Source organism: Astyanax mexicanus, chromosome 17 (assembly GCF_023375975.1).
Source record: "Astyanax mexicanus isolate ESR-SI-001 chromosome 17, AstMex3_surface, whole genome shotgun sequence".
Taxonomy (NCBI): Eukaryota; Metazoa; Chordata; class Actinopteri; order Characiformes; family Acestrorhamphidae; genus Astyanax; species Astyanax mexicanus.
The window spans coordinates 954354-981645 of NC_064424.1; the positions used below are offsets into that span (position 1 = coordinate 954354).

Below are 27292 nucleotides of genomic sequence, written 5' to 3' on the forward strand. Positions count from 1 at the left end.
AATGATCCACATCACCCTAGGAGTGATGAGGGATAAGACAGAGCACCATCTACTGTACTGTACCCACCCTGAGAGAAACAGCAAAGACAACTCTGCACTCTCAGTGCTCCGGCAGCTGATGGCAAGCTGCATGACCGGGATTCGAGCCAGCAATCTCCCGATCATAGTGGCAGCGCTTTAGACCGCTGGGCCACTCAGAGCCCCCTTCGTATGCACTTTTATCCTCAACATTTTTGAATATGGTTAACGATGCTAATATTATACCCTGAAATATGGTGCCATATAACCCCTAATTATTATCACATCAGGGTTCTACTTTTTTACTGTTTTACTGTTTTTATCAAAAGATTTTTTAGAAAAAATTCAACTTAAATCAACTTTATTTCTAGAGCACTTTAAAAACAACAACAGCTGCAACAAAGTGCTGTGCATAGCAAAAAAAAGGATAAAAACAAACACTAGAAACTATTTTAAGACAAATTAATATATAAGTATCAATAAAAATAGTTTACATAAATCTATAAGACAAGTAAAGTAAAAGTAAAACAGTAAAACAAAATAATAAAACCGAAATAAACACAAATAAAACAAATCAAACAAGAATAGAGTCTCAAATTGGGTTAAAAGCCAAGGAATAAAAACTAGTTTTTAGCCTGGTTTTAAAGTGGATATATATGGAGATATGTGGAGTTCTTTATTAGCATCATAACATTCTGGATCATTGACTTCTGATACTGTAAATCTGATAAAATTCTTATAATTTTTAACATTTTAGTTAGGGGTGTGTCATATCATATCATATTGTATGCAGTAATACAATTTAATTTTCATTTTGTTGCACTTTGGTGCATTCTTGATTTTTTTTTTCATTCAGCGTTTGTCTTATTAGTTAGATTATTAGTTAAATTACTCGTTACTGAAAAAAATGGTCAGATTATAGTAACACATTACTAGGTAAGTTACTGACATCACTGTTCAGGAACACCTGAGATTAAATACAGTGTAGATTGAACAAAAAAAAGACAAAAATGACCACGACTTTCTCAAGACTGAACTTTTAGCACTACAACACTACCAACTCAAACACACCAACTCAACTGATCCTCTTCTTAAATTTTACTTTTGCTTTTCTTTATTTTGTGTCCTGCAGCGGATTTTGGCGTGGCAGCGGAGATTAATGCGTCCGTCGCTAAGCGAAAGTCCTTTATCGGAACGCCGTACTGGTGAGTGATTGAAGAGACTATACAGTAGTAAAGTAATATATAATGTTCTTATTAATGTGACTTTTCTAATTAATCAGAACAGATAAAGATTTTGCAATGCTAAAATCACTATTACAAACTGTACAGCAGGCAAGACTTTCATTGTTTTTTACTTTTACCCGATATGGATATACTTTAGAGTAGTGTGAGGTGAAATGAGTTTTGATGGGATCCATGATGCTCCTGAACGCATCCCATCCACATTAAAAACTGATTGGCTGACTCTCAGACTCTTTGTAGAGAACAGGCCAATCAGATCCCTCTCTTTTTTGCATATGTTCATTAATATGCACATATGCACTCTCCAAACACTGTCTCACTGATTGGTGGAAACTTCACACTAGACCTCAAGCAGTTTGGACTGTGTGTCTCTCCACTCTTCCTCCAGACTCTGATCTCTTGATTTACTTTAAATGAAATGTAAAATTTACTGATGATCAGTGATGGTTTGGAGAGTCATGTCTGTCATCTGCTGGTGTTGATCCACTGTGTTTTATTATCAAGTCTAAAGTCAGTGCAGTTTTTGTTTTCCCACAAAATCTTACAGCACTTCATATCTTACAGCTTCCCTCTGCTGATAACAACTTTTACGAAGATGCAGATTTCATTTTTCAGCAGGACTTGGCACACTGCCCACACTGCCAAGAGTACCAATAGGTCTTACATAATATTAAAATTTTCTGAGACACTGATGTTTGGGTTTTCATTGGCTGTAAGCCATAATCATCAACAAGATAGATTACTCCACAGATTACACCACAGACAACACACTGACTTGACACAGAAGTGGATTTCCTTTTCCAGCAGGACTTAAATCATATTCAAATTTTCTGAGAAACTGACTTTTGTTTTTTTTATTGGTTGTAAGCCATAATCATCAACAATAAAATAAATAAACGATTAAAATAGATGTAAAATAGAGTTTTTTTGAACTGAATTACTAAAATTACAACTTTTCAATGATATGCAAATTTTTTGAGATACACTAAAAAGATATAATTTAAAAAAAAATAATTACATAACCAGGTTTACACGCCTGGTGTCGTATAAGTAAATTTAGTTAGCGATATAAATGCTAAATCATCTTCTGAGTTCAGAAGGTAGATTACTCTTTACTACACCACAGACAACACACTGACTCGACACAGAAGTGGATTTCATTTTCCAGCAGGACTTCTATAATATTAAAATTTTCTGAGACACTGATTTTTGGGTTTTCATTGGCTGTAAGCCATAATCATCAACAAGATAGATTACTCCACAGATTACACCACAGACAACACACTGACTCGACACAGAAGTGGATTTCATTTTCCAGCAGGACTTCTATAATATTCAAATTTTCTGAAATACTGACTTTTGGGTTTTTTATTGGCTGTAAGCCATAATCAATAATCAACAATAAAAGAAATAAATGCTTAAAATAGATCACTCTGTGTTTAATACATTAATATGTAATAGATTAAACTGAATTAAACTGAATTTCTGAAATAAAGCACATTTATAATGATATATACTAGTAAATATATTTTTTTATGTTTTTATTGAACATGTGTATTGTGCTGTGTGTGGTGTGTAAGGATGGCTCCGGAGGTGGCGGCGGTGGAGAGGAAGGGTGGGTATAATCAGCTGTGTGATATCTGGGCTGTGGGCATCACCGCCATCGAGCTGGCAGAGCTTCAGCCGCCCATGTTCGATCTGCACCCGATGAGGTGAGGAGGATTACTGTGATTACTGCATCACCCTCAGCATCACATTCAGCATCTACTCACCTACAAAATACACACTTATATCTTAACATATCGCTCTGTAAATCATACTAGAACAGGTTATATATTGAACATAAAAACATTTATTAAAGCATTTTAATGGTTAAATTATAGGAACAGAACTGTAAAAGCTAAATATTTAAAGACACTTCTAAAAAGAGCTAGGCTAGCTTGTTTAATTAGTAGTAAAATAAATTGTAATAAACACGACAGTATTCTCAGAGTAGTTTTGAGAAAGGTATAATGTGCTGAGTAAAAGTTTAATACAGAGCTTTAGCATCAAACATGAGGACGCTTTAAAGGGAAGAAATTAGTATTAGTCTAGCTCCATATTCCACATTCACATGATGTAAATAATAAATTGTTCTCTGCGTACTAGTGTTAACTTGCAAGTTTTTCACTCACATATACTCTGTGATGTGACAATTAATCTGCTTTGATTAGATTTTTATTTACTGTTAATAATGAATTTTTAAATCGCTGATTGTTTGTTTGCAATTTATATTAATGCGCTATATGTGCTTCATTTTAGTTTTGTGGTAGATTTTTTTTTTTGTTACACTATTATTACTTATTACATTGTACAAAATCTTGGTAAGTTACTGTTTATAAAATAGACAAACAGTGGTATATTGCGGTATGTTGAAGTAGTATGTTCTTGAAATGGATAAAAAAAAAACCCAGCATTTTGTCATATCACCAGTAGTATTGTTATCGCAAGAAATACCCTGAAATATTGTGATATTAATGCCATAATGCACTAACGTTAATTAATTGCATTAATAATGCAATACCGTTGCACTGATGTGTAAATTCTCTCTTCCAGAGCTTTAATGTTGATGTCCAAAAGCAGCTTTCAGCCGCCCAAACTGAAGGACAAGAACAAATGGTAAATATATATATACTCAGCTTTTTCCTGCTCTGTTAGATATATTTAGTATATGTTCTCTGATCGAGGATCATTTCTGCTTTATGAAGGTCCACAGAGTTCCACAACTTCCTGAAGAGTGCGCTGACCCGGAGTCCCCGGAAAAGACCCACAGCTGAGAAGCTTCTTCAGGTAAGTTCCATCAGTTCCATTATAAACCATGTTTATTATGTAAATGTATGCTAAAAATAGCAATTATGAGGTAAATGTATGATTAGAATAGCACTACTGATGTAAATGTATGATTAAAATAGCACTACTGAGGTAAATATATGATTAGAAGAGCACTGATGAGGTAAATTTAAAACAGAGTATCACGGCTGAGGTAAATGTATGATTATAATAGCAATTCTGAGGTAAATGTATGATGAGAATAGCAATTCTGAGGTAAATGAATGATTGGAATAGCAATTCTGAGGTAAATGTATGATCAATATAGCACTGATGAGGTACATGTATGATTAGAATAGCAATTCTGAGGTAAATGTATGATAAGAATAGCAATTCTGAGGTAAATGTATGATTAGAATAGCAATTCTGAGGTAAATATATGATAAGAATAGCAATTCTGAGGTAAATGTATGATTAGAATAGCAATTCTGAGGTAAATGCATGATTAGAATAGCAATTCTGAGGTAAATATATGATAAGAATAGCAATTAATAAATATATGATAAGAATAGCAATTCTGAGGTAAATGTATGATTAGAATAGCAATTCTGAGGTAAATGCATGATTAGAATAGCAATTCTGAGGTAAATATATGATAAGAATAGCAATTCTGAGGTAAATATATGATAAGAATAGCAATTCTGAGGTAAATGTATGATTAGAATAGCAATTCTGAGGTAAATGCATGATTAGAATAGCAATTCTGAGGTAAATGCATGATTAGAATAGCAATTCTGAGGTAAATGTATGATAAGAATAGCAATTCTGAGGTAAATGCATGATTAGAATAGCAATTCTGAGGTAAATATATGATAAGAATAGCAATTCTGAGGTAAATGTATGATTAGAATAGCAATTCTGAGGTAAATGCATGATTAGAATAGCAATTCTGAGGTAAATGCATGATTAGAATAGCAATTCTGAGGTAAATGTATGATAAGAATAGCAATTCTGAGGTAAATGTATGATTAGAATAGCAATTCTGAGGTAAATATATGATAAGAATAGCACCGCTAAGGTAAATGTATGATTAGAAAAGCACTGATGAGGTCAATTTATCAATAGAATAGAAATGTTGAGGTACAATATAATTTTTGAGTCATTTTAGTGTTTTCCCCTGTATTATATGAATACATGTGCATGAATTTGCACTGGACAAATATTTTTTGTATGATTTAATAATAGAATTCGCTCTATTATTCACTCTTTCTCTAAAGCACGCCTTCGTTACTCAACTCTTAACCCGTAACCTGGTCATCGAGCTGCTGGACTCCGCCAACAACCCTGATCTTCACCAGGCTCAGACTATGGACGACAGTGATCTTGATGTGAGTGTGTTTGAGGGTGTTTTCACACCTGTAGTTGGTTTATCTGGTCCGAATGAGTTAACGAGAGCATTTCCTCTGGGGTTGGGTTTGGTTTCACAGTAGGAAAACCACAAGTGCAACAATACACATCACAAAAAACACATGAGCATGTTCTCTCCTCTTATTGGTGAGAGATGTTTTCGGCGGGGTTAATAAAATAAATACAGGTTGACAGTTCTGTGTTCTGGTGTTGTGCCAAATTCAGCACCCCCGCCAGGAAAAGCACCCCCTCTTGGAGCGCATTTCTAAGTGAAGTTAAAACGCTTTTATCAGGAAGATGGTGCGTACAACTGCAGAGAGAGGGTGCTTTTTATGGCGGGGGTGCATATTTCAGCACTACTATGGAGCCGAATTCATGAATTCAGCACCCCCGCCAGGAAAAGCACCCCCTCTCGGAAGAGGCTGGAGGTGACATGACTATTTTTTATTATTTCTTAGGAGTCAGCGTAGCTTAGAACAGTATCTTGGGTATTTTAATTATTAAAAAGAAAAATTAAAGCCAAGAAGATGTATGTGCGCACTCCCAAGAGGAGGTGCTTTTTCTGGCTGGGGAGCTGATTACGGCACAACACCGACCTTTCACGTATTTAAAGTAATGGCATTAGTTAATAGTAGTGCTGGATAGTGCTGGGCGATATAACGATATCGATTTGTTTCGCGATAATTTTTCCCTCGATGACGATGATAAGCCTGTGCAATAGAATTCGATAAACATTCATTTCCATTTCCGTCTAAGTGGCGCGGCAAACAACGAAAACACAACGTGTAATCAATCCAGAAGACGCTGGAGCAAATTAATAAATAGTTAAGAAAATTGTAATAGTTATTCTCATGCATGCAACAAAAAACCCTAAAGAATAGTGGAGTATGGCCCGACACACGCAAACAACCATAGTGTTTGTACTTTGGGAATAAACGGCCGCACTGTTCAGCACGTTTTAAATAAATTTTAAGTAAATTTTAAGCACTAAATGTAATTAATTCAATTTATATTAGGACCTCGGGGCAGGTGCTGCAAAAATGTGTATGTGGGGCGCGGATTAAAGGAAGAGGTTTTTTTGCGGAGCGGTAACAGGACAAAAACACCTTAAGAATGATGTCTAAATGACTTTCCTCTAATCTAATATAATTTAACATGGTTTAAGGATATAAAATAATTTCTAAACAAACGAACTTTTTAATATTGAGCTTATGGCCCAAGTGCAAAAACACAAAATCATTTATCATTTAGATTATCTGCCTGAACGCGAGCCCGAACCCGAGCTTGAACGCCAGCCTGACTCAGGCGCTGCATGAACTCGGGCCGGTCGAGAACACCGCTTTCCTCTCAGATTAGGCGGAAGAAAATGGTCTTTTTTTTAATGTAACAAATCACACTGTGATTTTTGTGATATTTCCCCAATTACAGCTCAGCTGCGCGTTTAAAGCTCAACGCATGAATTAATCGGTGCGCTGTGCGCCGCGCGTGCTCGCGGGGGATTTGACGCGTCTGTCAAGCAAGTTAATGGACCGTTTTGGGGGCAGAGATTAAGAAGTACAGCAGGTACATCTCAGATTTGTAGTTTAATGCTCTACTAAATTACTGGCTTTAAAACTGGCTCATGATATGGTCGGTTCTGGCTGGATTTTTTCCTGCCTACAGGCTGCATTTGACGGAAAGCAGCTCCTCAGTCAGACAACAGTGTCAGCATACAAATCGTGTGCGTTTCCTACAGGACAAACCATTTAAAAGTGCAGATAAACTCATTAAAAAATCACACAGTGTCTGTCTGGCTTAAAATACTTTTAATAAGGTACAGCTTTTAAATTAATAAATCAACATTCATTAAAAATCCGTGAGAAGTTCTGTATGCTAAATGACAAGCTAAGCTAATAAGCTAATAACATTTAATAATAACAGAAAAATAGATATGAATTTGGAAAATAACCAACTAAAGTGAGCTCAAAATACAATAATAAATATAATCTAACGAATTTCAAAATATAAATTAGAAATATTGAACTTCAATATTAAATTCAACTTCAACTACAAAAAACGCAAGGACCGATAGAACATAACGAACAGAAAAAAATAAATTTGAAATTGGAAAAAAAGTTCAAAATGCTAAAAGAAATAAAACCTAACGAATTTCAGAATATAAAATCTAAATATTGCACTGCAGCAGTACAAAAGCCTAAGTGCTTAAACAAACAAACCAAAAAACAGCCTATCACAAATCATTTTTTGAGCCCGACCCAGCTGAGGAAAAGGTGGGAAATCTTTTTTTTTCCGGCTGGGTCTTGGAAAACTTTGTGGTGAATTAAAGGGGCCGAGTTGCAATTTTTGTTTTACTTTAATCAGTTTTTAATCCGTCTTTTTAAAAACAAATATTCCAATATTGGCTGCCAATCAGTGCCCAATATTCTGAGCTCAAAAAACGCTATTCGGGCCAGCCCTACTAATCTAATATAATTTAACATGGTTTAAGAATATAAAATAATTTCTAAACAAACGAAATATTTAATATTGAGCTTATAGCCCAAGTTTTTTTTTCAGTCATGGAAAATTGGAAAAAATTGGAAAAAAGCCCGAGTTCACTACTAGTATACTGCCAAATATCCGGAGCTCAAAAAATGCTATTCGGGCCAGCCCTAATAATTATGGAGATACAGAAAAAAATATTGTGATAAAACTTCCATCACTCCCTTATTCTCTCACTAATAAAAACAAACCTTTAAGTGTGACACAAAGTGATTTGATTTATATCGTGATACATATCGATATTGACTGATATGGAAAACTATATCGTGATAAGATTTTTTCCCATATCGCCCAGCTCTAGTGCTGGACGATATGGCCAAAATTTATATCACGATATATTCCTTAATTTCGGTCGATATGATATAATTTCGATATCGATGTAAATACTTTAAAGGCCTCAGAAAAACCGCTAAGAATAAATGGAATGCAAATGAAATCTGTACCGACTACTGTCTAAAAATGTAATTTAAGTCTTTAAAGCCTCCTCTCGCAAAATACTATATAATACTTTAGAAATAAAAAAAATCGAAATAAATCAATGCTTACTTTTATATAGGCTGTGGAGGCTGATTGTGTTCAGCTCTGCAGCCAAATGATGCCGGAAAAAACGCCTGTCCGTGACAGATTCTGTAAATAATTCATATCCATATATTACAAAAATGATATCACCGTTATTGAAACATTTCTTATCGCGATAAATACCGTTATCAAATTATTATCCAGGCCTAGTTAATAGCATATAGCGATTTTTGACACAAAAAAAAACTCTATTCTCTCTAGTTTTATCAAAACTTTTTGTTTTATTATTTACCATATTTACTTTTGTTTATTTGCAGTTTATATATATGCATGCAATAAATATGCCTCGCTTAGATTTGTGGTAGATTTTTTGCTGTTACATTACTACATTATTTTTGGTAAATTTTTTTATTTTGCTACACTATTATCATTTTATACAAAATCTATTGTGATTTTAAATTAAGATATCGGTGCCTGAGGTTTACCTACGCTATGGGATTTAAACAGTGGTTTTTCCAGATTCTACCAATGAAAAATGTGGAGCTACTTTGAGCTGGATAACGGGTAAAATATGCCCCATATCGCTCATTCTAAAAGCCTGTTTGGGCACAGTGCAGAGTTCTCCTTTAACTCTGACAGAACTGAAACAGCATGAATCAGAGCAGAGTCATAAGTGGAGCATCACGTGTCGTTGCATCAGATTAGTCAAAGCAGATTAAACTGTATGGGGTGGGTGTGGTTCAGTGTTTGAGTGAATAAGCTGTATTTTCCGTGTGTGTGTGTGTGTGTGTGTGTCCACAGACCTGCAGTGCTTTTCCTGATAAGATAACATCATTAGGGAAGCACCTGCCTGTTCAGAGAACTCTTTCTGAGGAACAGTGTAAGTATATCAACAGTTATATATTATATATATATATATATATATATATATATATATATATATATATATATATATATATATATATATGGATAATATAAATTATTTAAAAACATTTTTGGGTTTTAGGGCCAATTAAATGTATATATATATATATATATATACATTTATAAAGGAAAAAGCTGTTACAAAACTTCAGTATCATTAAAATATTGCTGCTGAGGTAAATGTGTGATTAGAATAGCACTGCTGAGGTAAATTTATGATTTCAATAGCACTGCAGAGGTTAATGTCCAAATATAAAAGGACTGCTCGGGTACATTAAGGATTTAGAATAGCACTGCTGACGTAAAGGCATGATTGAAATAGCACTGCCGAAGTAAATTTATGATTAGAATAGCACTGCTGACGTATTGTATGATTACAGTAGCACTGCTGAGGTAAATGTATGATTAGAATAGCACTGCCGAGATACACGTTTGAGTAGAATCAAACTGTCGAGGTAAATGTATGATTACAATAGCACTTCGGAGGTTAATGTGTATGATTAGAATAACACTGCTGAGGTAAATGTATGATTAGAATAGCACTGCTGAGGTAAATTTATGATTAGAATAGCACTGCTGAGGTGAATTTATGATTAGAATAGCAGTATTTTGGTTTGTTTAACACTTTTTAGTTACTACATGATTTCTTATGTGTTCCTTCATAATGTGGATCACACAAACTTTACTGATACTGTAAATTATTCAGTTTTTGCAGTTATTTGGCTGAAAAGGACAAAAAAGGAAATCAGCAAAATGCTGAATATTTGTTGAGTCCCTAAAATTATCCCCTTGAAAAAAAGCTTCTGTAATAAAATTGTTGTAAAATGACAATGATATCGCTATCACAATTATTTCTGAAAAATGTACAGTACCCTCCCTCACATTACTGATTTTTTCATGGTTGTGTGTACGTGCCAAATCCGTTTTTTTTTTTTTTTCTTTCAAATCAGATTTGAGTCACGTTCATATGTGTTCCTAAATCAAATACGTACCCAATCTACGGACATGCGACATGAATTTGAACGGTCTAATCATGCAGAATTCATGCATCTCTTTGCTTTTACGCATTAGCATTAGCATTAGCGCTACGTGCTTCTCTCTCGTACCCACACTGCATCTCTTGGTGCAGCTGTGCAGCTATAGCTGCAAAAAAAACAGCAAAAGCAAACCGCCTGTCCTTTTTTCTCCTCCTGGACCTGAGCATGAACTTCAGAGCAGCTGTTTACTCTCCACTCCAGCAAAAGATGCTCCACATATGAGCTGCTAACTCATCCATTTCCCTTTATAAAGCTACGAGTCTCTCCTCTCTCTAATATGAGGGGTTTTGTTGTTGGTGAAGAAGGAGGCGTTTATACAGGTATCAATGTGCAGCATGTGAGACGATTCAGGAACAGATTCGTTCACATTACACACAGATACAGATCACTTACATTTACAGTGAATGTGAACCGACAAGATCTGAGTAAATAATCAGATTTGAGCAACGTGGTTTGTAATGTGAACGCAGCCTATGATACTGTGCCTCATGTGTTTATATTCTACACTCAGTTTAATCAGTTTTAGTCCGTGTTCTCGGTTTGTAGTGACAGTGCTGCCAGCTGGGTGATATTACCGATATCATAGAGGCTAGCAGTGATAGGTCAGTGATGCCAGTGGGCGTGGCCTCTCTGAAAGGCAGGAATGTGGCATTATCTACTGAGAGGTGTGTGTTAGTGTTTGGGAGGATTACAGCGTGCCGTGGCGGCGTGCCAGAGCCATCAGGACACTGATCACTATTGTATCTGAGCGCCCACTCTAATGCCATGAAGGGAGGCATTGTGTGTGTGTGTGTGTGTGTGTGTGTGTGTGTGTGTGTGAGAGTGTGTATGTGTTTGTGTGTGTGTGTTAAAGAGACAGTATCACTGAAATTTACCTGCCTTTCTGAAGGACAACTTCACATAACACAATACATAAACTATTTATCTTATAGTGAGCCATCAACCGTACCGCACCGTGTAGCTTTGCTATCGTAACAACGGGAAAAGTACACCTTGCACGACTCGAAACACAAAGCAAAAGGCATGTACTAATTCTCTTAATTAATTAATCATGGGTGTGGCTTATTTTGGGCGTAACGTGAAATAATAAACCAATCAGAACCAGGTGAGCTCTGACTTTGGTGGATTGCTATTGTAACGGTGCAGCTACCTGGACGTGTTCAACAAACTCTTCTCAGCAGAGGAAACTGAGCTGCTGGTTGACGCTGTGAAGGAGCTCCAGCAGCTCATTTACGGGAACAGCAATGTTATTTTATTTACTATTCTGTTTATTGTTGATGTAAAAGTTGGGTTTGTGCTGCTGTGTGTTCATGTGTGTGTAATAAATGGGGGTGTACGCTCGGCTCGGCGCAGCGCCTGTGTTACCGAGATAGCGATGAACGTCTGACTGTTGGCGTCTGTCTAGGTTGTATTCAGTCAGTGGAGCTCCTGTGTTTTCTGTTACCAAGATAAACAAGATAAAACTCCAGAAATGTACCTGAACACACCTCATTTCCAGAACACCACGCCCATCAGTGTAGATATATTCAGAAGATCTGCTTTACAAAAGGTTTAAAAAGATTATTTATTATGAGCATTTATTAAATTGAATTGAAATAAAGTGCAGTTATTCTATATAATACTGTAATTTATTATTTGTACAGTAAAAGAAGAGAACCACACTTGTGTAGTGTGGTTTCTAAAAGTGTTTTTTGGTAAGAGTGAATAAAGAATTCACTGCAGTGACCTTAAACTCATATATGCTCCTCCCCCTCTTTCTCTAGTTGATCAGGTGAAGTTTGGACCGCCCATGCGTAAAGAAACAGACCCCTGCCCTGATTCTCTGGTGAGAAGAACACATGTAATGTTCATAACACATATAATACTTTTGCAAACTAGTCCTAGGATTTTTGTTCAATCCTCACAAGTTTTAAAGGTATCAAAATGCGAACCTCAATAATTATCAAAACAATGTTTTGGCCCACCGGGGCTCTATTCATAAATATATCATGTTTTTATGAATATCATCTCAGCGGACAGCAAAAATGACACTGATTGGCTAATGGGGGGCAATGTAGCGCACCAATTTACTCTTTAATGAATAACTTTTGAACCACAAGACCTACTCTCAAAATTCTCTTTATATGTGATTCACTTTGGACTATCAAGCTCTGCTGCAATTGTTCATAATATGCGTAACATATATAATACTTTTGCGAACTAGTCCTAGGTTTTTGGCCAATCCTTACAAGTTTCAAAGGTATCAAAATACTTAGCAAAGTGTGAACCTCAATAATTATCAAAGCAATGTTAAATTTTGTAATTTTGAGTGTTGGTTCTACAGGGCACTAGTAACAAACATCATGTATATCTCATTTAGAGTGTGATATTTTGACATATTAATGGTTGAACGTGAAGTGGATTTTTGTTTGATGACTTCAGATTTGGTACACAAAAAGAGTTTGTAAGTAAATAATTAACAAAATAACGTTGACATCTGTAAACAGTATGGTAGACATATGGAAATTTATCCTTCTGTGTCAGAATTTTTTTATTTAAGTAGCTGAAAACTTACAAACTGAATGATTAGGAAGATTTAAACAGAACATCTCAGTGGACAACCAAAAAATGACACTGATTTGCCAATAGGGGGGCGCTATAGCGCACCAATTTACGTTTTAATGAAAAACTTTTGAACCATAAAAACTACTCTTAATTTATATTTGTTTGTAATTCAGTGAAATAGAAAATACCAACAATGGTTAAACTTTTGACTATTAAGATCTGTCCCCAATTTTCCATAATAAGCGTAACACACATAATACTTTTGCGAACTAGTCCCAGGATTTTTGGCCAAGGCTTACAAGTTTCAAAAGTATAAAAATACTCAGCAAAGTGTGAACCTCAATAATTATTAAAACAATGTTGAAATTTCAATTTCGACAGTATTAGTTCTACAAGGCAGTATTCACAAATATCATGTATATCTCATTTAGAGTGTGATATTTTGACAAATCAATGGTTAAATATGTTTATAGGCCTCGATTTTACAAAGTTAGAAACTTTTGGTTCTATCAAAATATGAGATTGAAACAAGATAACATATTTAGTGCAAATCTAAAAAAAAAAAAAATGACCTGTTTTCAGCACTGATTCTCATTATGCTAAATGCAGATTGCTAATTATGGTTATATGTATTTTATTATAATAGTTTTTTAACATGTTTATGTTTCATTACTAGGGAGCGTATGATGAGTGGAGCTCTATGAGTGATGAAAAAGATTCTCCGTAAGTTCTCCTCTCCTCCCTTCTCTTCTTCCTCTGGCGTAGTTCTGTAGTAACTGATAAAGTATATACCTTTAATGTGTGTTTTATTGTTTTATTGCTTTATTTGGATCCTCATTAGCTGCTATCACAATGGCCGCTATTATTCATGAGTTCCAACTGATATAGCATACATAACAAATATTAATCACACATCATACTGTATTTTTCACAGTATAAGGCACATTTAAAATCCTTGGCTAGCACTGCTGGAGCAGTATTAGCATTACCTGCTAACCGTGCTAAGTGCTAGCTCTTTCCCCGTTCAGAGGTGAGTATTATAGGCCTGTAGTCTGCAGGTTTACACATGTACTGACTTACCTGAATACTCAGGGTTTCTAAGTGTAGTGCTGTCGGGCGGCATTAGACGCTAACCACGGCTAGCGCTATTCGTGGTTAGCCGCTATTGCTGATGCTAATGCTGCTCCTGCACCCAGCCTTAATGTAAATCTGGATATCTAAGCTTAGTGTAAATAAACAGATGTGCTTTATTCCCCCAAATAAACAGTTTTCAGTAGAGAAATGAGTGTAGATTAACATCCAGCACTCGATTAACTTTAAAATAAAGTAGTTTTTTAAGAATTATAGTTTTATTTACTGAACTAAGCATAGCTTTACAGGTCTCCCCACCCAGCGGTGAGACCTGCCGAATTAGAAGACAAAAAACATGGCGACACCCCTGTTCCTTACTAGTGTTCTAATCCAGTGAGCTTTATAATCCAAAAAATATGGTAGTTAAATGCACGTGACAAAAGAATACTAAATAAAAAAAATAATAAAAAAAGCTCTAAAAACAAAAAGAAAAAGACAACTATAACCTATAGTTGAACACTATATGTACACAAGTTCAGACACAATACATACACAACATAAGGATATTGTGTGTGTGTGTGTGTTCTTGAGGAATGTGTTCTGAACTCTGTTGTATTTGTGTGTTTTTTTATTGCAGGAGTCTTTTAGAATGTGTTGAGGAAGCGTTGCTTGAGAGGTAAGAGTATATTTTAATTTCAATTTCATTTCTATTTATTTAACCAATAGGCTTTTAGACAACATTGTGACAAAGCAACTTTGATCTAAATCAAAGTATCAGGTGTAAAAGGTGGTGTGAACTAGGGGTGGGTGCGATAACGATACTCTGGGCGATATGATAAAACACTGAATTAAAAAAATATATATTTTAAGAATACACTACTGCTTCAAAATGAAAATGAAATGTTATTATTGCATACGATACAATATGATATGGAACACCGCTAATAACTGAGACATTAAAAAAAAAACAATAATTTAATCAGATTTATCTGAACAGAAGTAAATAATCCAGAATGTCATAATAGTAATATTAATAATGCACTCCAAATAGGGGTGGGCGATATGGCCCTAAAATAATATCACGATATTTCATGGTATTTTCGCGATAACGATACTCTTGGCGATATGACAAAACACTGAATTAAAAAAAAAATTGAGAATACACTACTGCAACAAAATTTAAACGAAAATATATTATTGCATATATAGACCTTAAAAAATACAAGAATTTCATCAGATTTATAACAGAATTCAATGATCCAGAATGATCAGTCATGATACTTATAATAATAATAATAATACCCTTAAAATATCTTCATATATACAGGATTAAAGTAAACTAAAATATACATATATAGTCTCTAGATATATAATGGGAAATGAGAACATTATGATAATTTAAATTAGGTGTAGGTAATATGACATTATTTCAGGGTATGATATTATTAGCGATATTCAAAAATGTTGTTGATATTATTGTGTACGATACAATATTGCACAGCCCTACCTCCAAATACCTCCATATATTCAGGATTAAAGTAAAATAAATGATACTGGACATATATAATAATCTGTCTCTAGTAGATATGTAATGGGAAATTTTTCCCATACATTTTTCTTTTGATAAAAACAGTAAAAAAAAAAGTAGAACCCTGATGTGATAATTAGGGGGGGTGGGTGATAATGACACCATATTTCAGGGTATAATATTAGTAGCATTCACCATATTCAAAAATAATATGGTGTACATATATTGTATAATCATATCTAAAGGACCTGAGTTTTGTCCCAGAGACTGTAAAAAAAGATGGACGTTGTGTCTCCGTTCCCATTCATTCAAAGAAAATGAAGCCAAAGTCTTCCTCCATGTTGGGGATCCTGAAACCCGAGTCTGTAGAGCGCAGTAGAGACCAGAGGAGGGAGAAAGACTGTGGAGAGACAGCCTACTCATTTAAATAACCCCGCCCCTGAGGGCTGCCTCGAGGTCACAGGCTGCGGAGCGGAGCGGAGCTGACGGTCTGTTATTGGTCCCGCCCATAACCAGCCCTTTTACAATAACCACACCTTTTTGAATAGAGCTGAATAACGTTTTAAAAAACGAATTCTGTGGGATATAAAAATTTTACAATATAAGCAGAGGTTACACTAAAGCTGCTGCATTTAAATAAAGGAGGTAGAATTACAGTATATTAGAAAAAAACGTGATTGAAAGTTGTTCTGTTTTGCCATTGAAACCTATGGGGATGGGTGGGGTTACACAGCTTTCTGAAACCGAACAGCAGGGGGCGCCCGACCTGTGGTGCCTTCACTTTTGAGAGATGATGCTCTGTCCAGCTATACACAGTCTGTGTTTTGTCCAATCAAAAGCGATGTTTTCAGTCCGGATCTACTGGACCAGAATCTGGTTTGTCTGCAGTGTAAATCTGGTATTTAAAACCTTGTATTTCCTTGTTTTCAGGAGTCTGACTATGAAGAGAGCGCCCTCTGCTGATGTAGTGGATCTCGTAAGCCAATTTTTGTCTTTTGTTTGTATTTATGTTGTTTTTTATTGATATTTGCTGGTATATTTTAATAGTTAATAATAATAAATCCTACTGTGTGTGTTTGATATGCAGCGCTCTCTATCTGAAGATGATAATAAGTGTGGAACAGTGAAGAGGATGATCTCGCCGCCGCAGCCGGCTAATCATCCCCCGCCCGTCAAACAGGATAAACAACCCTCCGGCCTGTCTCTGGGTATCTGCAGATCCTTTAAAAAACTTAAAAACGCCTTAATTTCATGTAGCTTAAAAAAGAATAGGCCTTACCGTATTTAACAGACTATAAGGTGTACTGCATTAAATCACTACAAGTAAGGATGCTACATCGAAGTGAGCAAGTGAGTCGCCATGTTTCCCTTCTTATAGTGAAGCTGAGGAAGGTTCTAGGTAAACAAAACACTGTAATTCTTAAAAAATAAGGTTTCTTTTAAAGTTAAACAAGCACTGAATAATAATTTACACAGATTTCTCTCCTAAAAACTGTTTATTAGAGTAAGTAAAATGCTTCCGTTTACTTACAGTAAGCCTAGGTTGGCAGTATTTTGTCTAAGTTGAGTTTTCAGTGAAGTTTCTCCAGCACTAAGGCTTGGTGCAGCAGCATTAGCATTAGCCGCTAACTGCAGCGCTAGTTATCAATCAGCTATTGGTTTATACCATGTAGCTTTTTTTTAATAATGCAGTTAAATATACTTGCCTCTGAACGGCATAAAAACTAGCGCTGCGGATAGCGCTAATGCTAATGCTGATGCTAATGTTGCTGCACCCAGCCTTACTGAGGGAGAAACTTCATTGAAAACTCACCCTTATAACGCTTTTAATACTTAAGTGGAGTGTCTTTACTGCTTCTTAATACCTGACTGGTAGAATTCATACATAAGGAGCACCAGATTATAAGGAGCTCTGACCATTTTTGAGAAAATTTTAGGACTTAAAATGCGCCATATATTCCGAAAAATACGGTAATTTGTCTTAAATAAATCTCTCAAAAGTATTCCAAAGACAAAAACTATTATGGGACCCTTGGTTGTTTTTTTTATTACATTTTTAAATGTTTTCATTTCTTACGAGGCTCCCCTTACAGGACTGGAGGACATGTTAATTGCTAAAAGTAAAGGGTTCGTGCATTGCATTATTAAAAGTTAAATACAAAATAATAAAAAAATTAACTATTCTACACTAAAATAAGACAATACTGTGGTAAGTTAATTCACCAAATTTGCCAATTTTGCACTGGAACCTATGAACTGTTCTTTTTTTTTGTGTTCTCAGTTTTTGTTTGTGAAAATCTATAATAGTATATTAAATTATATTATATTTGTATTATTATTTTGGAATATTAGTTTGTCAGATAATACAAACAAGGAATCACAAGTCTTAATTTAGTTTTTTAATTTAAATTTATTATATTTATTTTTTCCTCTTCAGATTCTTTACCTCACATCGGCTCTACGCCTCACACAGACACTAAACCCAACCCACTGAGTGAATCGACGCTGCTGATTGGCTCAACACTGTCCGATCTCTCGCTCCTGGCTAACTCCAGCTTCTTTAGCGACTCCTCACTGTTCGATGATTCTTCCAGTCTTGGCTCCCTCTGCTCGACTCCAACTGAGGGTAAAGTGCAGCAAATGAAGTGGTCATGTAATGATTTACGCGATTGTCTACTTATTTTTATATATATATTTTCTCCTAAATCCTGCATGTGTGTCCATCAAAAGTGATTTCTGAGAGAGAATATACAGCATGAGCCTCTGTTCACACCTGATATGCATCCTGGGTGATTTGAATGGCTTTCAGTTAACAGCTGTGCTGAACTCATCAAGAGTTAATTACTTAAATTTCTTGTCTCTTTTTTCTTAATGTTTTCAGTGTAGCCAAGCATTTACAAATACTGGGATTGACATGGCAAAGGAAATAATAACAAAATTTAATCATTTTAAAATAACAGTAAATAAAAGACAAAAAATAGATAAAAATTTGAAGTAGAATAAAAAAAATGGTTTAATTGATAAGAAATTAATATTAAAATAAGATAAGATTAATACAACAAAAAAGCAGTTTAAATTAAAAAAGTTAAATCTAACGTTTACATTATATAATATAAATACAAATAAATAAATGAATAATGATTAAAAAAACTAATTATAATAATAGTATTAATAACCATAAATGAAAATCAAAATAAGTTAAAAAGCAATAGTACAAATCTATTTAAAAAATTAATATAAAATAAGGAAATAAAAGAACTAAGAGAAGAACTAAAGTTGAAAAAAAGTTAAAAATAAATAAGATTAAGTAAAACAGGTACTAAGAGGAGAGCTTAAATAAGGAATAAAAGTTATGAATTATATTTGGAAGTATATTGAATTACATTAAACTAAAAATGTAATATACTGTATTGTACTTTTTAAAAAGTATGATCAGAAGTTTTGAAGTTTACTATCAAAAATTTGATGAAAGCATAATATTAATGTGCTAAAATGTATTTTAAGTAAATACTTAAATCAATATGTTCAATTAAGTAGATTCTGCTCCTTAGAGCAGAGTGATACTCATGTTAATGTCAGGTGTGAACAGGATTTGTACCTGAGTGTGATCACTGATGTGTGTAATGATGTGGTGAACAGGATTATCACGAGGATCTGTAGCAGTTGATCCAGGAGGAAACAGGAGTCGCTCTCCTCCCCGTCAGCCTCTCTCACCTGAGTGGAGCACGCTCCGGAGGAAGACTGAAGACTCGGTGAGTATCAATCATCTGATCAGATCTGATTTATCTGATCAGATCTGATTCATCTGATTCATCTGATTAGATCTGATTCATCTGATTAATCTGATTAGATCTGGTTCATCTGATTAATCTGATTAGATCTGGTTCATCTGATTAGATCTGATTCATCTAAACAGATCATCAGAATGAATCTCCTACTGCAGGGGTTCTGAACCTGGTGGCAGTGTGCTGAGCAGTTTGGGTTATTCTCCTCTGTGGGAAGTAGCTGTATAGTTATACAAAAAACATTGCTAGATTGCTAGACTTGTTTTTTTGTGGAAATGACATTTAGAGAGAGTACAGTAGATTATTCTGCTGCTTCTCCATTAGCAGCCGGAGCAGGGTGCCAAATATACAATGATAATTGGGGGGGTCAGGTATTTCTTCGGGGTGTAAATGGAAAACAGTGCAGAGCAGGCTTTCACTAAACCTGTACTTCACTAAACTGAAGCCTTACAATCCTTACAGTGTCTCACGTGTCTACAGCACGTAAAAGATAAACCCATTACATCAGCTAATGTAGCACATATATACCACACAATAACCTTTATACTCATAAATATATATTATACACTAAAATCCACAGTTAATCCTGCACACACACACACACACACACACACACACACAATGCTACTGGCTACTATTTTTCATCAGCTTTCTCTCTATTACATTTGAATTCAAATTCAACAGGATCTCTCCCACAGGAATATTTTGTTATTTAGTTCTAAATAAAATAATAAAAAATAAAATAATAAAATAATAATAGAAAATAATAATGTAACTGAAAATCCCTGTAGATAAATAAGGATTTCATCCCTCATCTCATTCACATATTTTGACACTGGGACTACAGTATTAAATATTAAGGAGATATGTAGGAATGCATTTATATAGCCTGGCTATTGTTAATTATAGTAGCCTAATAAAAAGATAGAAACTAAATCTTACATTTAAAAATGTAATAAACCAGTTTAGTGTAAAACTGCTCATGTGAGTAATAATAATAATAATACTTTATTTTTATATAGCGCTTTTCTAAAACCCAAAGACGCTTACAATTATTGGTACAAAGATACAGATATACAATACACAGACAATACAGGTACAACATTTACAGTGGAGCTCCAACTCAGCAGTACTATAGTATGTGAGATCAAACATAATGTTAAGCAGAAGAGAGACCATAAGCAAGAGAGAATAGATGAGTTTTAAGATTTGATTTAAATATGGGAAGAGTGGGTTGGAGTGCAGTTGGAAGAGAATTCCATAGTCGGGGAGCGATCCTGGAGAAAGCCCGATCACCGAAACTACGACGATTGGATGACGGGACATTTAGAAGCCCAGCAGTAGAGGATCTGAGAGAGCGGGAAGGTTTGTAGGGATGAAGAAGGTCAGAGAGATAGGGAGGTGCCAGGTTATTTAAGGCTTTATAGGTAAGTAGGAGAATCCGGAAGCCAGTGAAGATCTTGAAGAACAGGTGTGATGTGATCGTGAGTGCGAGTGTAGGTGAGCAACCGAGCAGCAGAGTTTTGAATCATTTGGAGTTTGTGGACAGAAGAAGAGGTAATGCCAGCTAATAGGGCGTTGCAGTAGTCTACCCTGCTGGAGATGAATGCGTGAATGAGGAGCTCAGCAGCTGATTGAGAGAGGGACCGTCTAATCTTAGCTATGTTACGCAGATGGAAGAAGGCTGTTTTTACGACAGTGCTTACATGTGCTGTGAATGAAAGAGTGGAGTCGAGGACGACACCCAAATTTCGAACCAGTGCAGATGGTGAGAGCTGTATGTCACCAATTTTGAGGGAGAGAGGGGGAGTGTGGTTAAGGACCGACTTAGAGCCAATCAGTATGAGTTCAGTCTTATTGTCATTTAGCATGAGGAAGTTTTGCTTCATCCAGCTTTTGATCTCAGTTAGACAGCTTTCTATATGTGCAGTGGGTGGATTATTGATTGAACTGGTATTGATGTAAATTTGGGTATCGTCCGCATAGCAGTGGAAATTAATGTTGAAGTGATGCAATATACGTCCAAGGGGAAGTATATATATGATGAAGAGAAGAGGTCCAAGGACTGATCCTTGAGGAACCCCTTGTGTAATCACAGAGGCAGAGGAGGAATAGCCACAGAGTGTGATGTACTGTTTTCTGTTAGTTAGGTAGGATGAAAACCAATCCAGCGCAGTGCCAACAATGCCAAGTTCATGCAGCCGTGACAAGAGGATGGAATGGTTGATTGTGTCAAATGCTGCACTTAGGTCCAAGAGCAAAAGGATGCTGAGAGACCCAGCATCAGCAGCTACCAACAGATCATTCACGACCTTCACTAAAGCTGTTTCAGTACTGTGAAATGGTCGGAACCCAGATTGAAAAGGTTCAAAGAGACTGTTGGTTTCGAGATACTCTTGCAGTTGGCTGGCTATAGTTCTCTCAAGAATCTTAGACAGAAAGGGAAGATTGGAGATAGGATGGTAATTGTTAAGGTCCGAAGGTTCAAGACCAGGTTTTTTAAGTATGGTTTTAACTGCAGCAATTTTGTAAACAGATGGGACCTGTCCAAGGAGGAGTGACTGATTAATAAGAAGGGTGAGATGGGGAAGAAGTGAGGGTAGGCAGGCTTTAGTTAGGTTGGTAGGAAGTGGATCAAGGGCACATGTTGTAGTCTTGGAGGACCTAACAATGTTAGAGATGTAAGACGAGTCGACACAGTTAAAAGCACTCAGGGAGGAAGAAGATAGGCTGGACAGAGAGGGGCGGTTGGTATGAGAGTGATGGGAAAAGGGTTCAGAGGAATCTGAGATCAGAGATCTGTGTATATTTCCTAGTTTTGATTTAAATGAGTGTAAAAAAGCATTGCAGAGTGTTGTAGAGGGAACAAGGGTGTTGTCGGGGGCTTTAAAGAGTTTTGTAATTGTTGAAGAGAGGTACCACTGATTAGTACTATGCTGATTGTTTATGAGATTGGAGAAATAGCTTGTTTTAGCATCCTGAAGAGCATCTCTATAGGCAGACAAATGCTGCTTGTATGCATCTGCATGAACAGTAAGTCTGGACTTTTTATATAGCCGCTCAAGCTGGCGTCCAGCCTGCTTCATGGTACGAAGATCAGCAGTGTACCAGGGGGAGGACGTAGCGAAGGTCACTGTTTTTGTTTTCAGAGGGGCTAATGTTTCCAGTGATTCAGAGAGAGCAGTGTTTAGCATTAGTGCTTCAGGAGATGAGGGAGCCAAGGTAACAGGAAAGATAAGAGAAAGAGATTGGTTAAGAAGAAGAGGATCAATAGATTGAGTCTTGCGGAAAGAAATATGTTTTGTGGTAGAGCGGTGGGAAAAGGCCATCGGAGCTGTAAACAGGATAAGTTTATGATCAGAAAGTGGAAACAGTAAAGAATGAAGGTTGAGAATAGGCAGGGAATTTGAACAGGCCTTTATCATGTGTGGGAAAATGTACATGTTTCACTCCACAGTAAAATGCTAACAAAAGTAACTATTTCCTCACTAGGTGTATTTACTGCAGTGTATGAAGCTTTTAGTTTTTTGTTCACATATCCCTTCCACCTTAAACACATTTCATTCCACCTTAACAGTTTTCCTGTGTTAAAACTTTTTAGACTCGTTTACCTGACCAATGGTGTTTCAGCAGGCAGGTAAATGAGAGGAATGCTTATTAACATGAAAAGGTTTGATCCACTTTAGGGGGGGGCTTGAAATCGTATCACAATATTCTTCCAGGCACAGATACTGCGTTGTTTTTGTAGGATTAACAGTAATAACTTTTCTTTTCAGAGTAAATATATATTATTTAGCACATAAAGACATGAAGATTATTTAGCACATAAAATCAAGTGTTGTATTTTAAGGCAAGGAGATTTACTTCAACTTTAATCATCTTTTTCTTCAATATGTTTCTTCGTTTTTTAGAGAGCAGATGTTCATGGACTGCCACCCACACCTCACGTACATGTAAGCCTTATTTAATCCAATATTGCTACTAAATCTATTTAACACTGCTGAACTCCGGTGTTAAATTGATTTTTGTTGTAGTAAAACATGGTAAAAAGTTCTTACCTTTGTTGAATAGCCCACCTCCGCTCTCCTGCAGCTTTCCAAGATCCAGCAATTGTGTGCAGTTCCTTTAAACAGGCTAGAATGGGTTTTAATGGGGCATATTTTACCTTGCATATAATTCGCTTTTTACATCGTTATCCAACTCAAAGTAGCTCCACACTTCATTGGTAGAATCCGGAGAGCACTGACATTTAAAACGAGGCATTTAGAGCTTTAAAACTGCACAAGAAGTTTATTAAAAAACACTCTTAACAACCCGTAGCGTAACCTACGTCTCTGGGTGCAGCAGTGTAAAAAGATTTATCTGCAGGGTCAAAATATGCCCCAATAAATCCCATTCTAGCCTGTTTGAAGAAACTGCACAAAATTTCTGTATCTCAGAAAGCTGCAGGAGAGCGGAGGAGGGCTATTCAACAAAGGTAAGAACTTTTTATCATGTTTTACTACAACAAAAGTCCATTTTACACCAGAGTTCTCCTTTAACTCTTAAAGTGATGTTATATATTTGCATTATTGTATTATTTATTGCAGATGGGTGCCTGTTTCTCCAAGATATTTAACGGATGTCCTCTGAAGATTCACTGCGCCGTTACGTGGGTTTTACCAAAGACCAGAGGTAGGCTACACTCTAAGAAATATAAGTACAGATTTGTACTTAAAAGGGTACAAAGCTTGTCGCTGGGGCTGTACCTTATATTGAGGCACAAAAAAGTACCTTTCAGTGAAAGTCCTTTTTTGTACCCATGGTTTTTGTGGCAGTAAAGATCATAAAGATTATAAACATTATCATCAACTAAATATGGCTCAAAAACTTGATGATACAAAATTGTCTGGCTTTCAAATAAAAAAATGTGCAATTTAAATATATATTGTTTATTAGTACAGTGATGCAGAATACTGAATGTACCCTTTGGCTGGTTAAATGGTACAAATTTGTACTTATTGCTGTTAGAAATGACTTTGTACTTCAGAGGGAACAAATCTGACCCTGTAAAGACCAATATTGTACCTTTGAGGGTACAATTATAAAGAGTGTACCTTCGAGTACAAAAAAGTACTCGTATCGTACCTCTGTTTTTTAGAGTGTAGTTTCTCCTCTATAGGTCAATAATTTCTGATAGTTTATAAGGCTGCAATAATTCATCGATATAATAGACAGTTATTATATTATATATTTTAAATTAGTCAATTTTCAGTGTTGAGCACTGAATTTTCAGCAGGAGTTCAAAAAAATCCTAACATTAGAGCAAACAATGCAATTTGAAAATAAGTCATTTTTTGGGTACAAATTAGTTATTAATCTGCTAATTTACAGGTTGATTAAAGCAGATAATAACTGGATCTCTTCCCCCACAGACCAGCATCTGATCCTGGGTGCAGAGGAGGGAATTTATACCCTCAACCTCAATGAGCTCCACGAGGACACTATAGAGAAGGTAACATCATTACCTACATTATTAATGTATTTTTAGCTATTTGGCAGAACACTAAGTGTTTTTTTGTATTCCGGCTGAATAATGTCAGCAAGTAGTGAATAAATGAATATAACTGTAAAAAAATAAGAGAGCACTTGAAAAGTATGAGTTTCTTTGATAATGAAGGGAATATAATCAAGAGGAAGATGGATGATCACAAACCATCAAACCACCAAACTGAACTGCTTGAATTTTTACACCAGGAGTAAAGCAGCATAAAGTTATCCAAAAGCAGTGTGTAAGACTGGTGGAGGAGAACATGATGCCAAGATGCATGAAAAAAACTGTGATTAAAAACCAGAGCCAGGGTTATTCCACCAAATATTGATTATTTCTGAACTCTTAAAACTTTATGAATATGAACTTGTTTTCTTTGCATTATTTGAGGTCTGAAAGCTCTGCATCTTTTTTGTTATTTCAGCCATTTCTCATTTTCTGTAAATAAATGCTCTAAATGAGAATATTTTTATTTGGAATTTGGGAGAAATGTTGTCTGTAGTTTATAGAATAAAACAAAAATGTTCATTTTACTCAAACATAAACCTATAAATAGCAAAATCAGAGAAACTGATTCAGAAACTGAAGTGCTTTTTCAGAGCTGTATATGTTTTAGTCAGAACAGTGAGTGTACAGTACCAGTCTACAGAGAAAAAAATATAGAATTATTATTTAGTAAACAAAAAAAAGTGTTGAACAAACCAGAATATTTTTTAAATTTTACATTCTTTAAAGTAGCTCCTCTTGTTTAGATGATCAGTTTTGCACATCTCTGCTGGATTTTCTCAGTCAGTTTTATGAGGTAGAGTCTCCTGGAATTCAGGCTTTCAGTTAACAGCTGTGCTGAACTCATCAAGAGTTAATTACTTGAATTTCTTGTCTCTTAATAAAGTGTTTGAGAGCATCAGTTAAAGTAAAGTAGTGAAGAGGTAGAGTTACAGGTATACAGTGAATAGTGAATATTTGAGTAATGTTCTAATCCAGATTATGAGAAGCAACAACTACTCAACTCAATAAAGAATTTAAAAATACTTTAAAGGTCAGTCAGTCTGAAAAAAAGAAGAACTTTGAAAGTATTCTCAAGCGCAGTCACCACAAAAAAGACCATCAAAAACATTTCATAATGATGAAACTGGCACTCATCAGCACCAGTAAAGGAAGAGCGAGAGTTTCCTCTGTTGTACAGGATAAGTTCATCAGAGTTTCCACCCTCAGAAACCACAAAGTTAACAAACAGCTCCCCAGATAAGAGCATCTAAATACTTCTTCACATTTTAGTTTATTTAACCCAGTTTTTAAGTTACTACATGATTCCTTATGTGTTCCTTCATTTATTTATTAGTTTTTGTTTTATTTTAGTTGCTTCCTCAGAGGTGCAGCTGGCTGTACGTCATGAATAACGTGCTGATGTCGGTCTCAGGTGAGTTTAACTCTTTCAGTGTTAGGTTATGTAAACCTGTGTAAATCTGCAGCATCAGTTTATTGTCTTGTTTTATCTTCTGATAATTTTATTGGCTCTCAGGAAAGTCGTCTCAGCTGACCTCACACAGCCTGCCCGCACTGTTCGAGCATCGCAGGAACATGCAGCGGCGCCAAGGACACCTGTCAATCAACGCTCATCGCCTCAGCACCAGAATCAACTCCAGGTATTTAGAGATTATACTCTTTATTCTACATAATCCAAGAACTACAGGACAACAGAGGTGGTATAAATGGTTAAACACAGAGATTACATGAGTCAAACAATAATCACATTTTTAGGACTGGCCCGAATAGCGTTTTTTGAGCTCTGGAAATTCTGCACTGTTTGTTAGCGAATATTCGAATATGTGTTTTTAGAAAGACGGATTAAAAAAAGTATTAAAGTACGGAAAAAATGCAAATCACACCCCCCTGAATCCACCGCAAAATTTCCACAGACCCCCGGCCCCCGAAAAAAAAAGATTTCCCAACCCTTTCCTCGGCCGGGTCGGGCTCAAGAAAATGATCTGTGATAGGATTTTTTTTAGTTTTCACCCCAGATTGTTTCGAGTTTTCACCGGGAATTTTCTGCTGCCCCACACCAAGGCCAAATTTGGTCCTACAAATCTTTGTATTTCAGTTTATCGATAGAGAAAATTTCAAGCTTCAAATACATCAGCTCAGAGTAAATACAATAATTTAACTCTACACACTGGAGTTCTCAGGATCTGACACAAGTTCTATTAAAGATTGTGTGTCAGATTCATTTTAGATCTACAATAATCTATTTTAATTATAGTTTTAGTTGATTTTTGGTTTCATTGTTCTTTATTGTCTGCATTGATGTTTTAAAAATCGTATTACCATGAAAATGT

General features: G+C 35.6%; 1 protein-coding gene across 1 annotated transcript in view; it reads left to right on the forward strand.

The window, feature by feature from the left end:
• map4k6 (mitogen-activated protein kinase kinase kinase kinase 6) overlaps nucleotides 1–27292 on the forward strand; it is a 49902-nt gene that overhangs the window by 14858 nt on the left and 7752 nt on the right. The window contains exons 8-25 of the mRNA XM_049466740.1: nucleotides 1151–1223; nucleotides 2843–2974; nucleotides 3858–3920; nucleotides 4010–4091; nucleotides 5348–5458; nucleotides 9339–9417; nucleotides 12262–12323; nucleotides 13719–13765; nucleotides 14751–14789; nucleotides 16572–16617; nucleotides 16729–16849; nucleotides 18079–18267; nucleotides 19281–19393; nucleotides 23338–23379; nucleotides 24016–24100; nucleotides 24841–24920; nucleotides 26316–26376; nucleotides 26479–26602. Of these exons, the coding sequence (XP_049322697.1) occupies nucleotides 1151–1223; nucleotides 2843–2974; nucleotides 3858–3920; nucleotides 4010–4091; nucleotides 5348–5458; nucleotides 9339–9417; nucleotides 12262–12323; nucleotides 13719–13765; nucleotides 14751–14789; nucleotides 16572–16617; nucleotides 16729–16849; nucleotides 18079–18267; nucleotides 19281–19393; nucleotides 23338–23379; nucleotides 24016–24100; nucleotides 24841–24920; nucleotides 26316–26376; nucleotides 26479–26602 (1549 nt within the window). The remainder of the gene's footprint in view (nucleotides 1–1150; nucleotides 1224–2842; nucleotides 2975–3857; nucleotides 3921–4009; nucleotides 4092–5347; nucleotides 5459–9338; nucleotides 9418–12261; nucleotides 12324–13718; nucleotides 13766–14750; nucleotides 14790–16571; nucleotides 16618–16728; nucleotides 16850–18078; nucleotides 18268–19280; nucleotides 19394–23337; nucleotides 23380–24015; nucleotides 24101–24840; nucleotides 24921–26315; nucleotides 26377–26478; nucleotides 26603–27292) is intronic.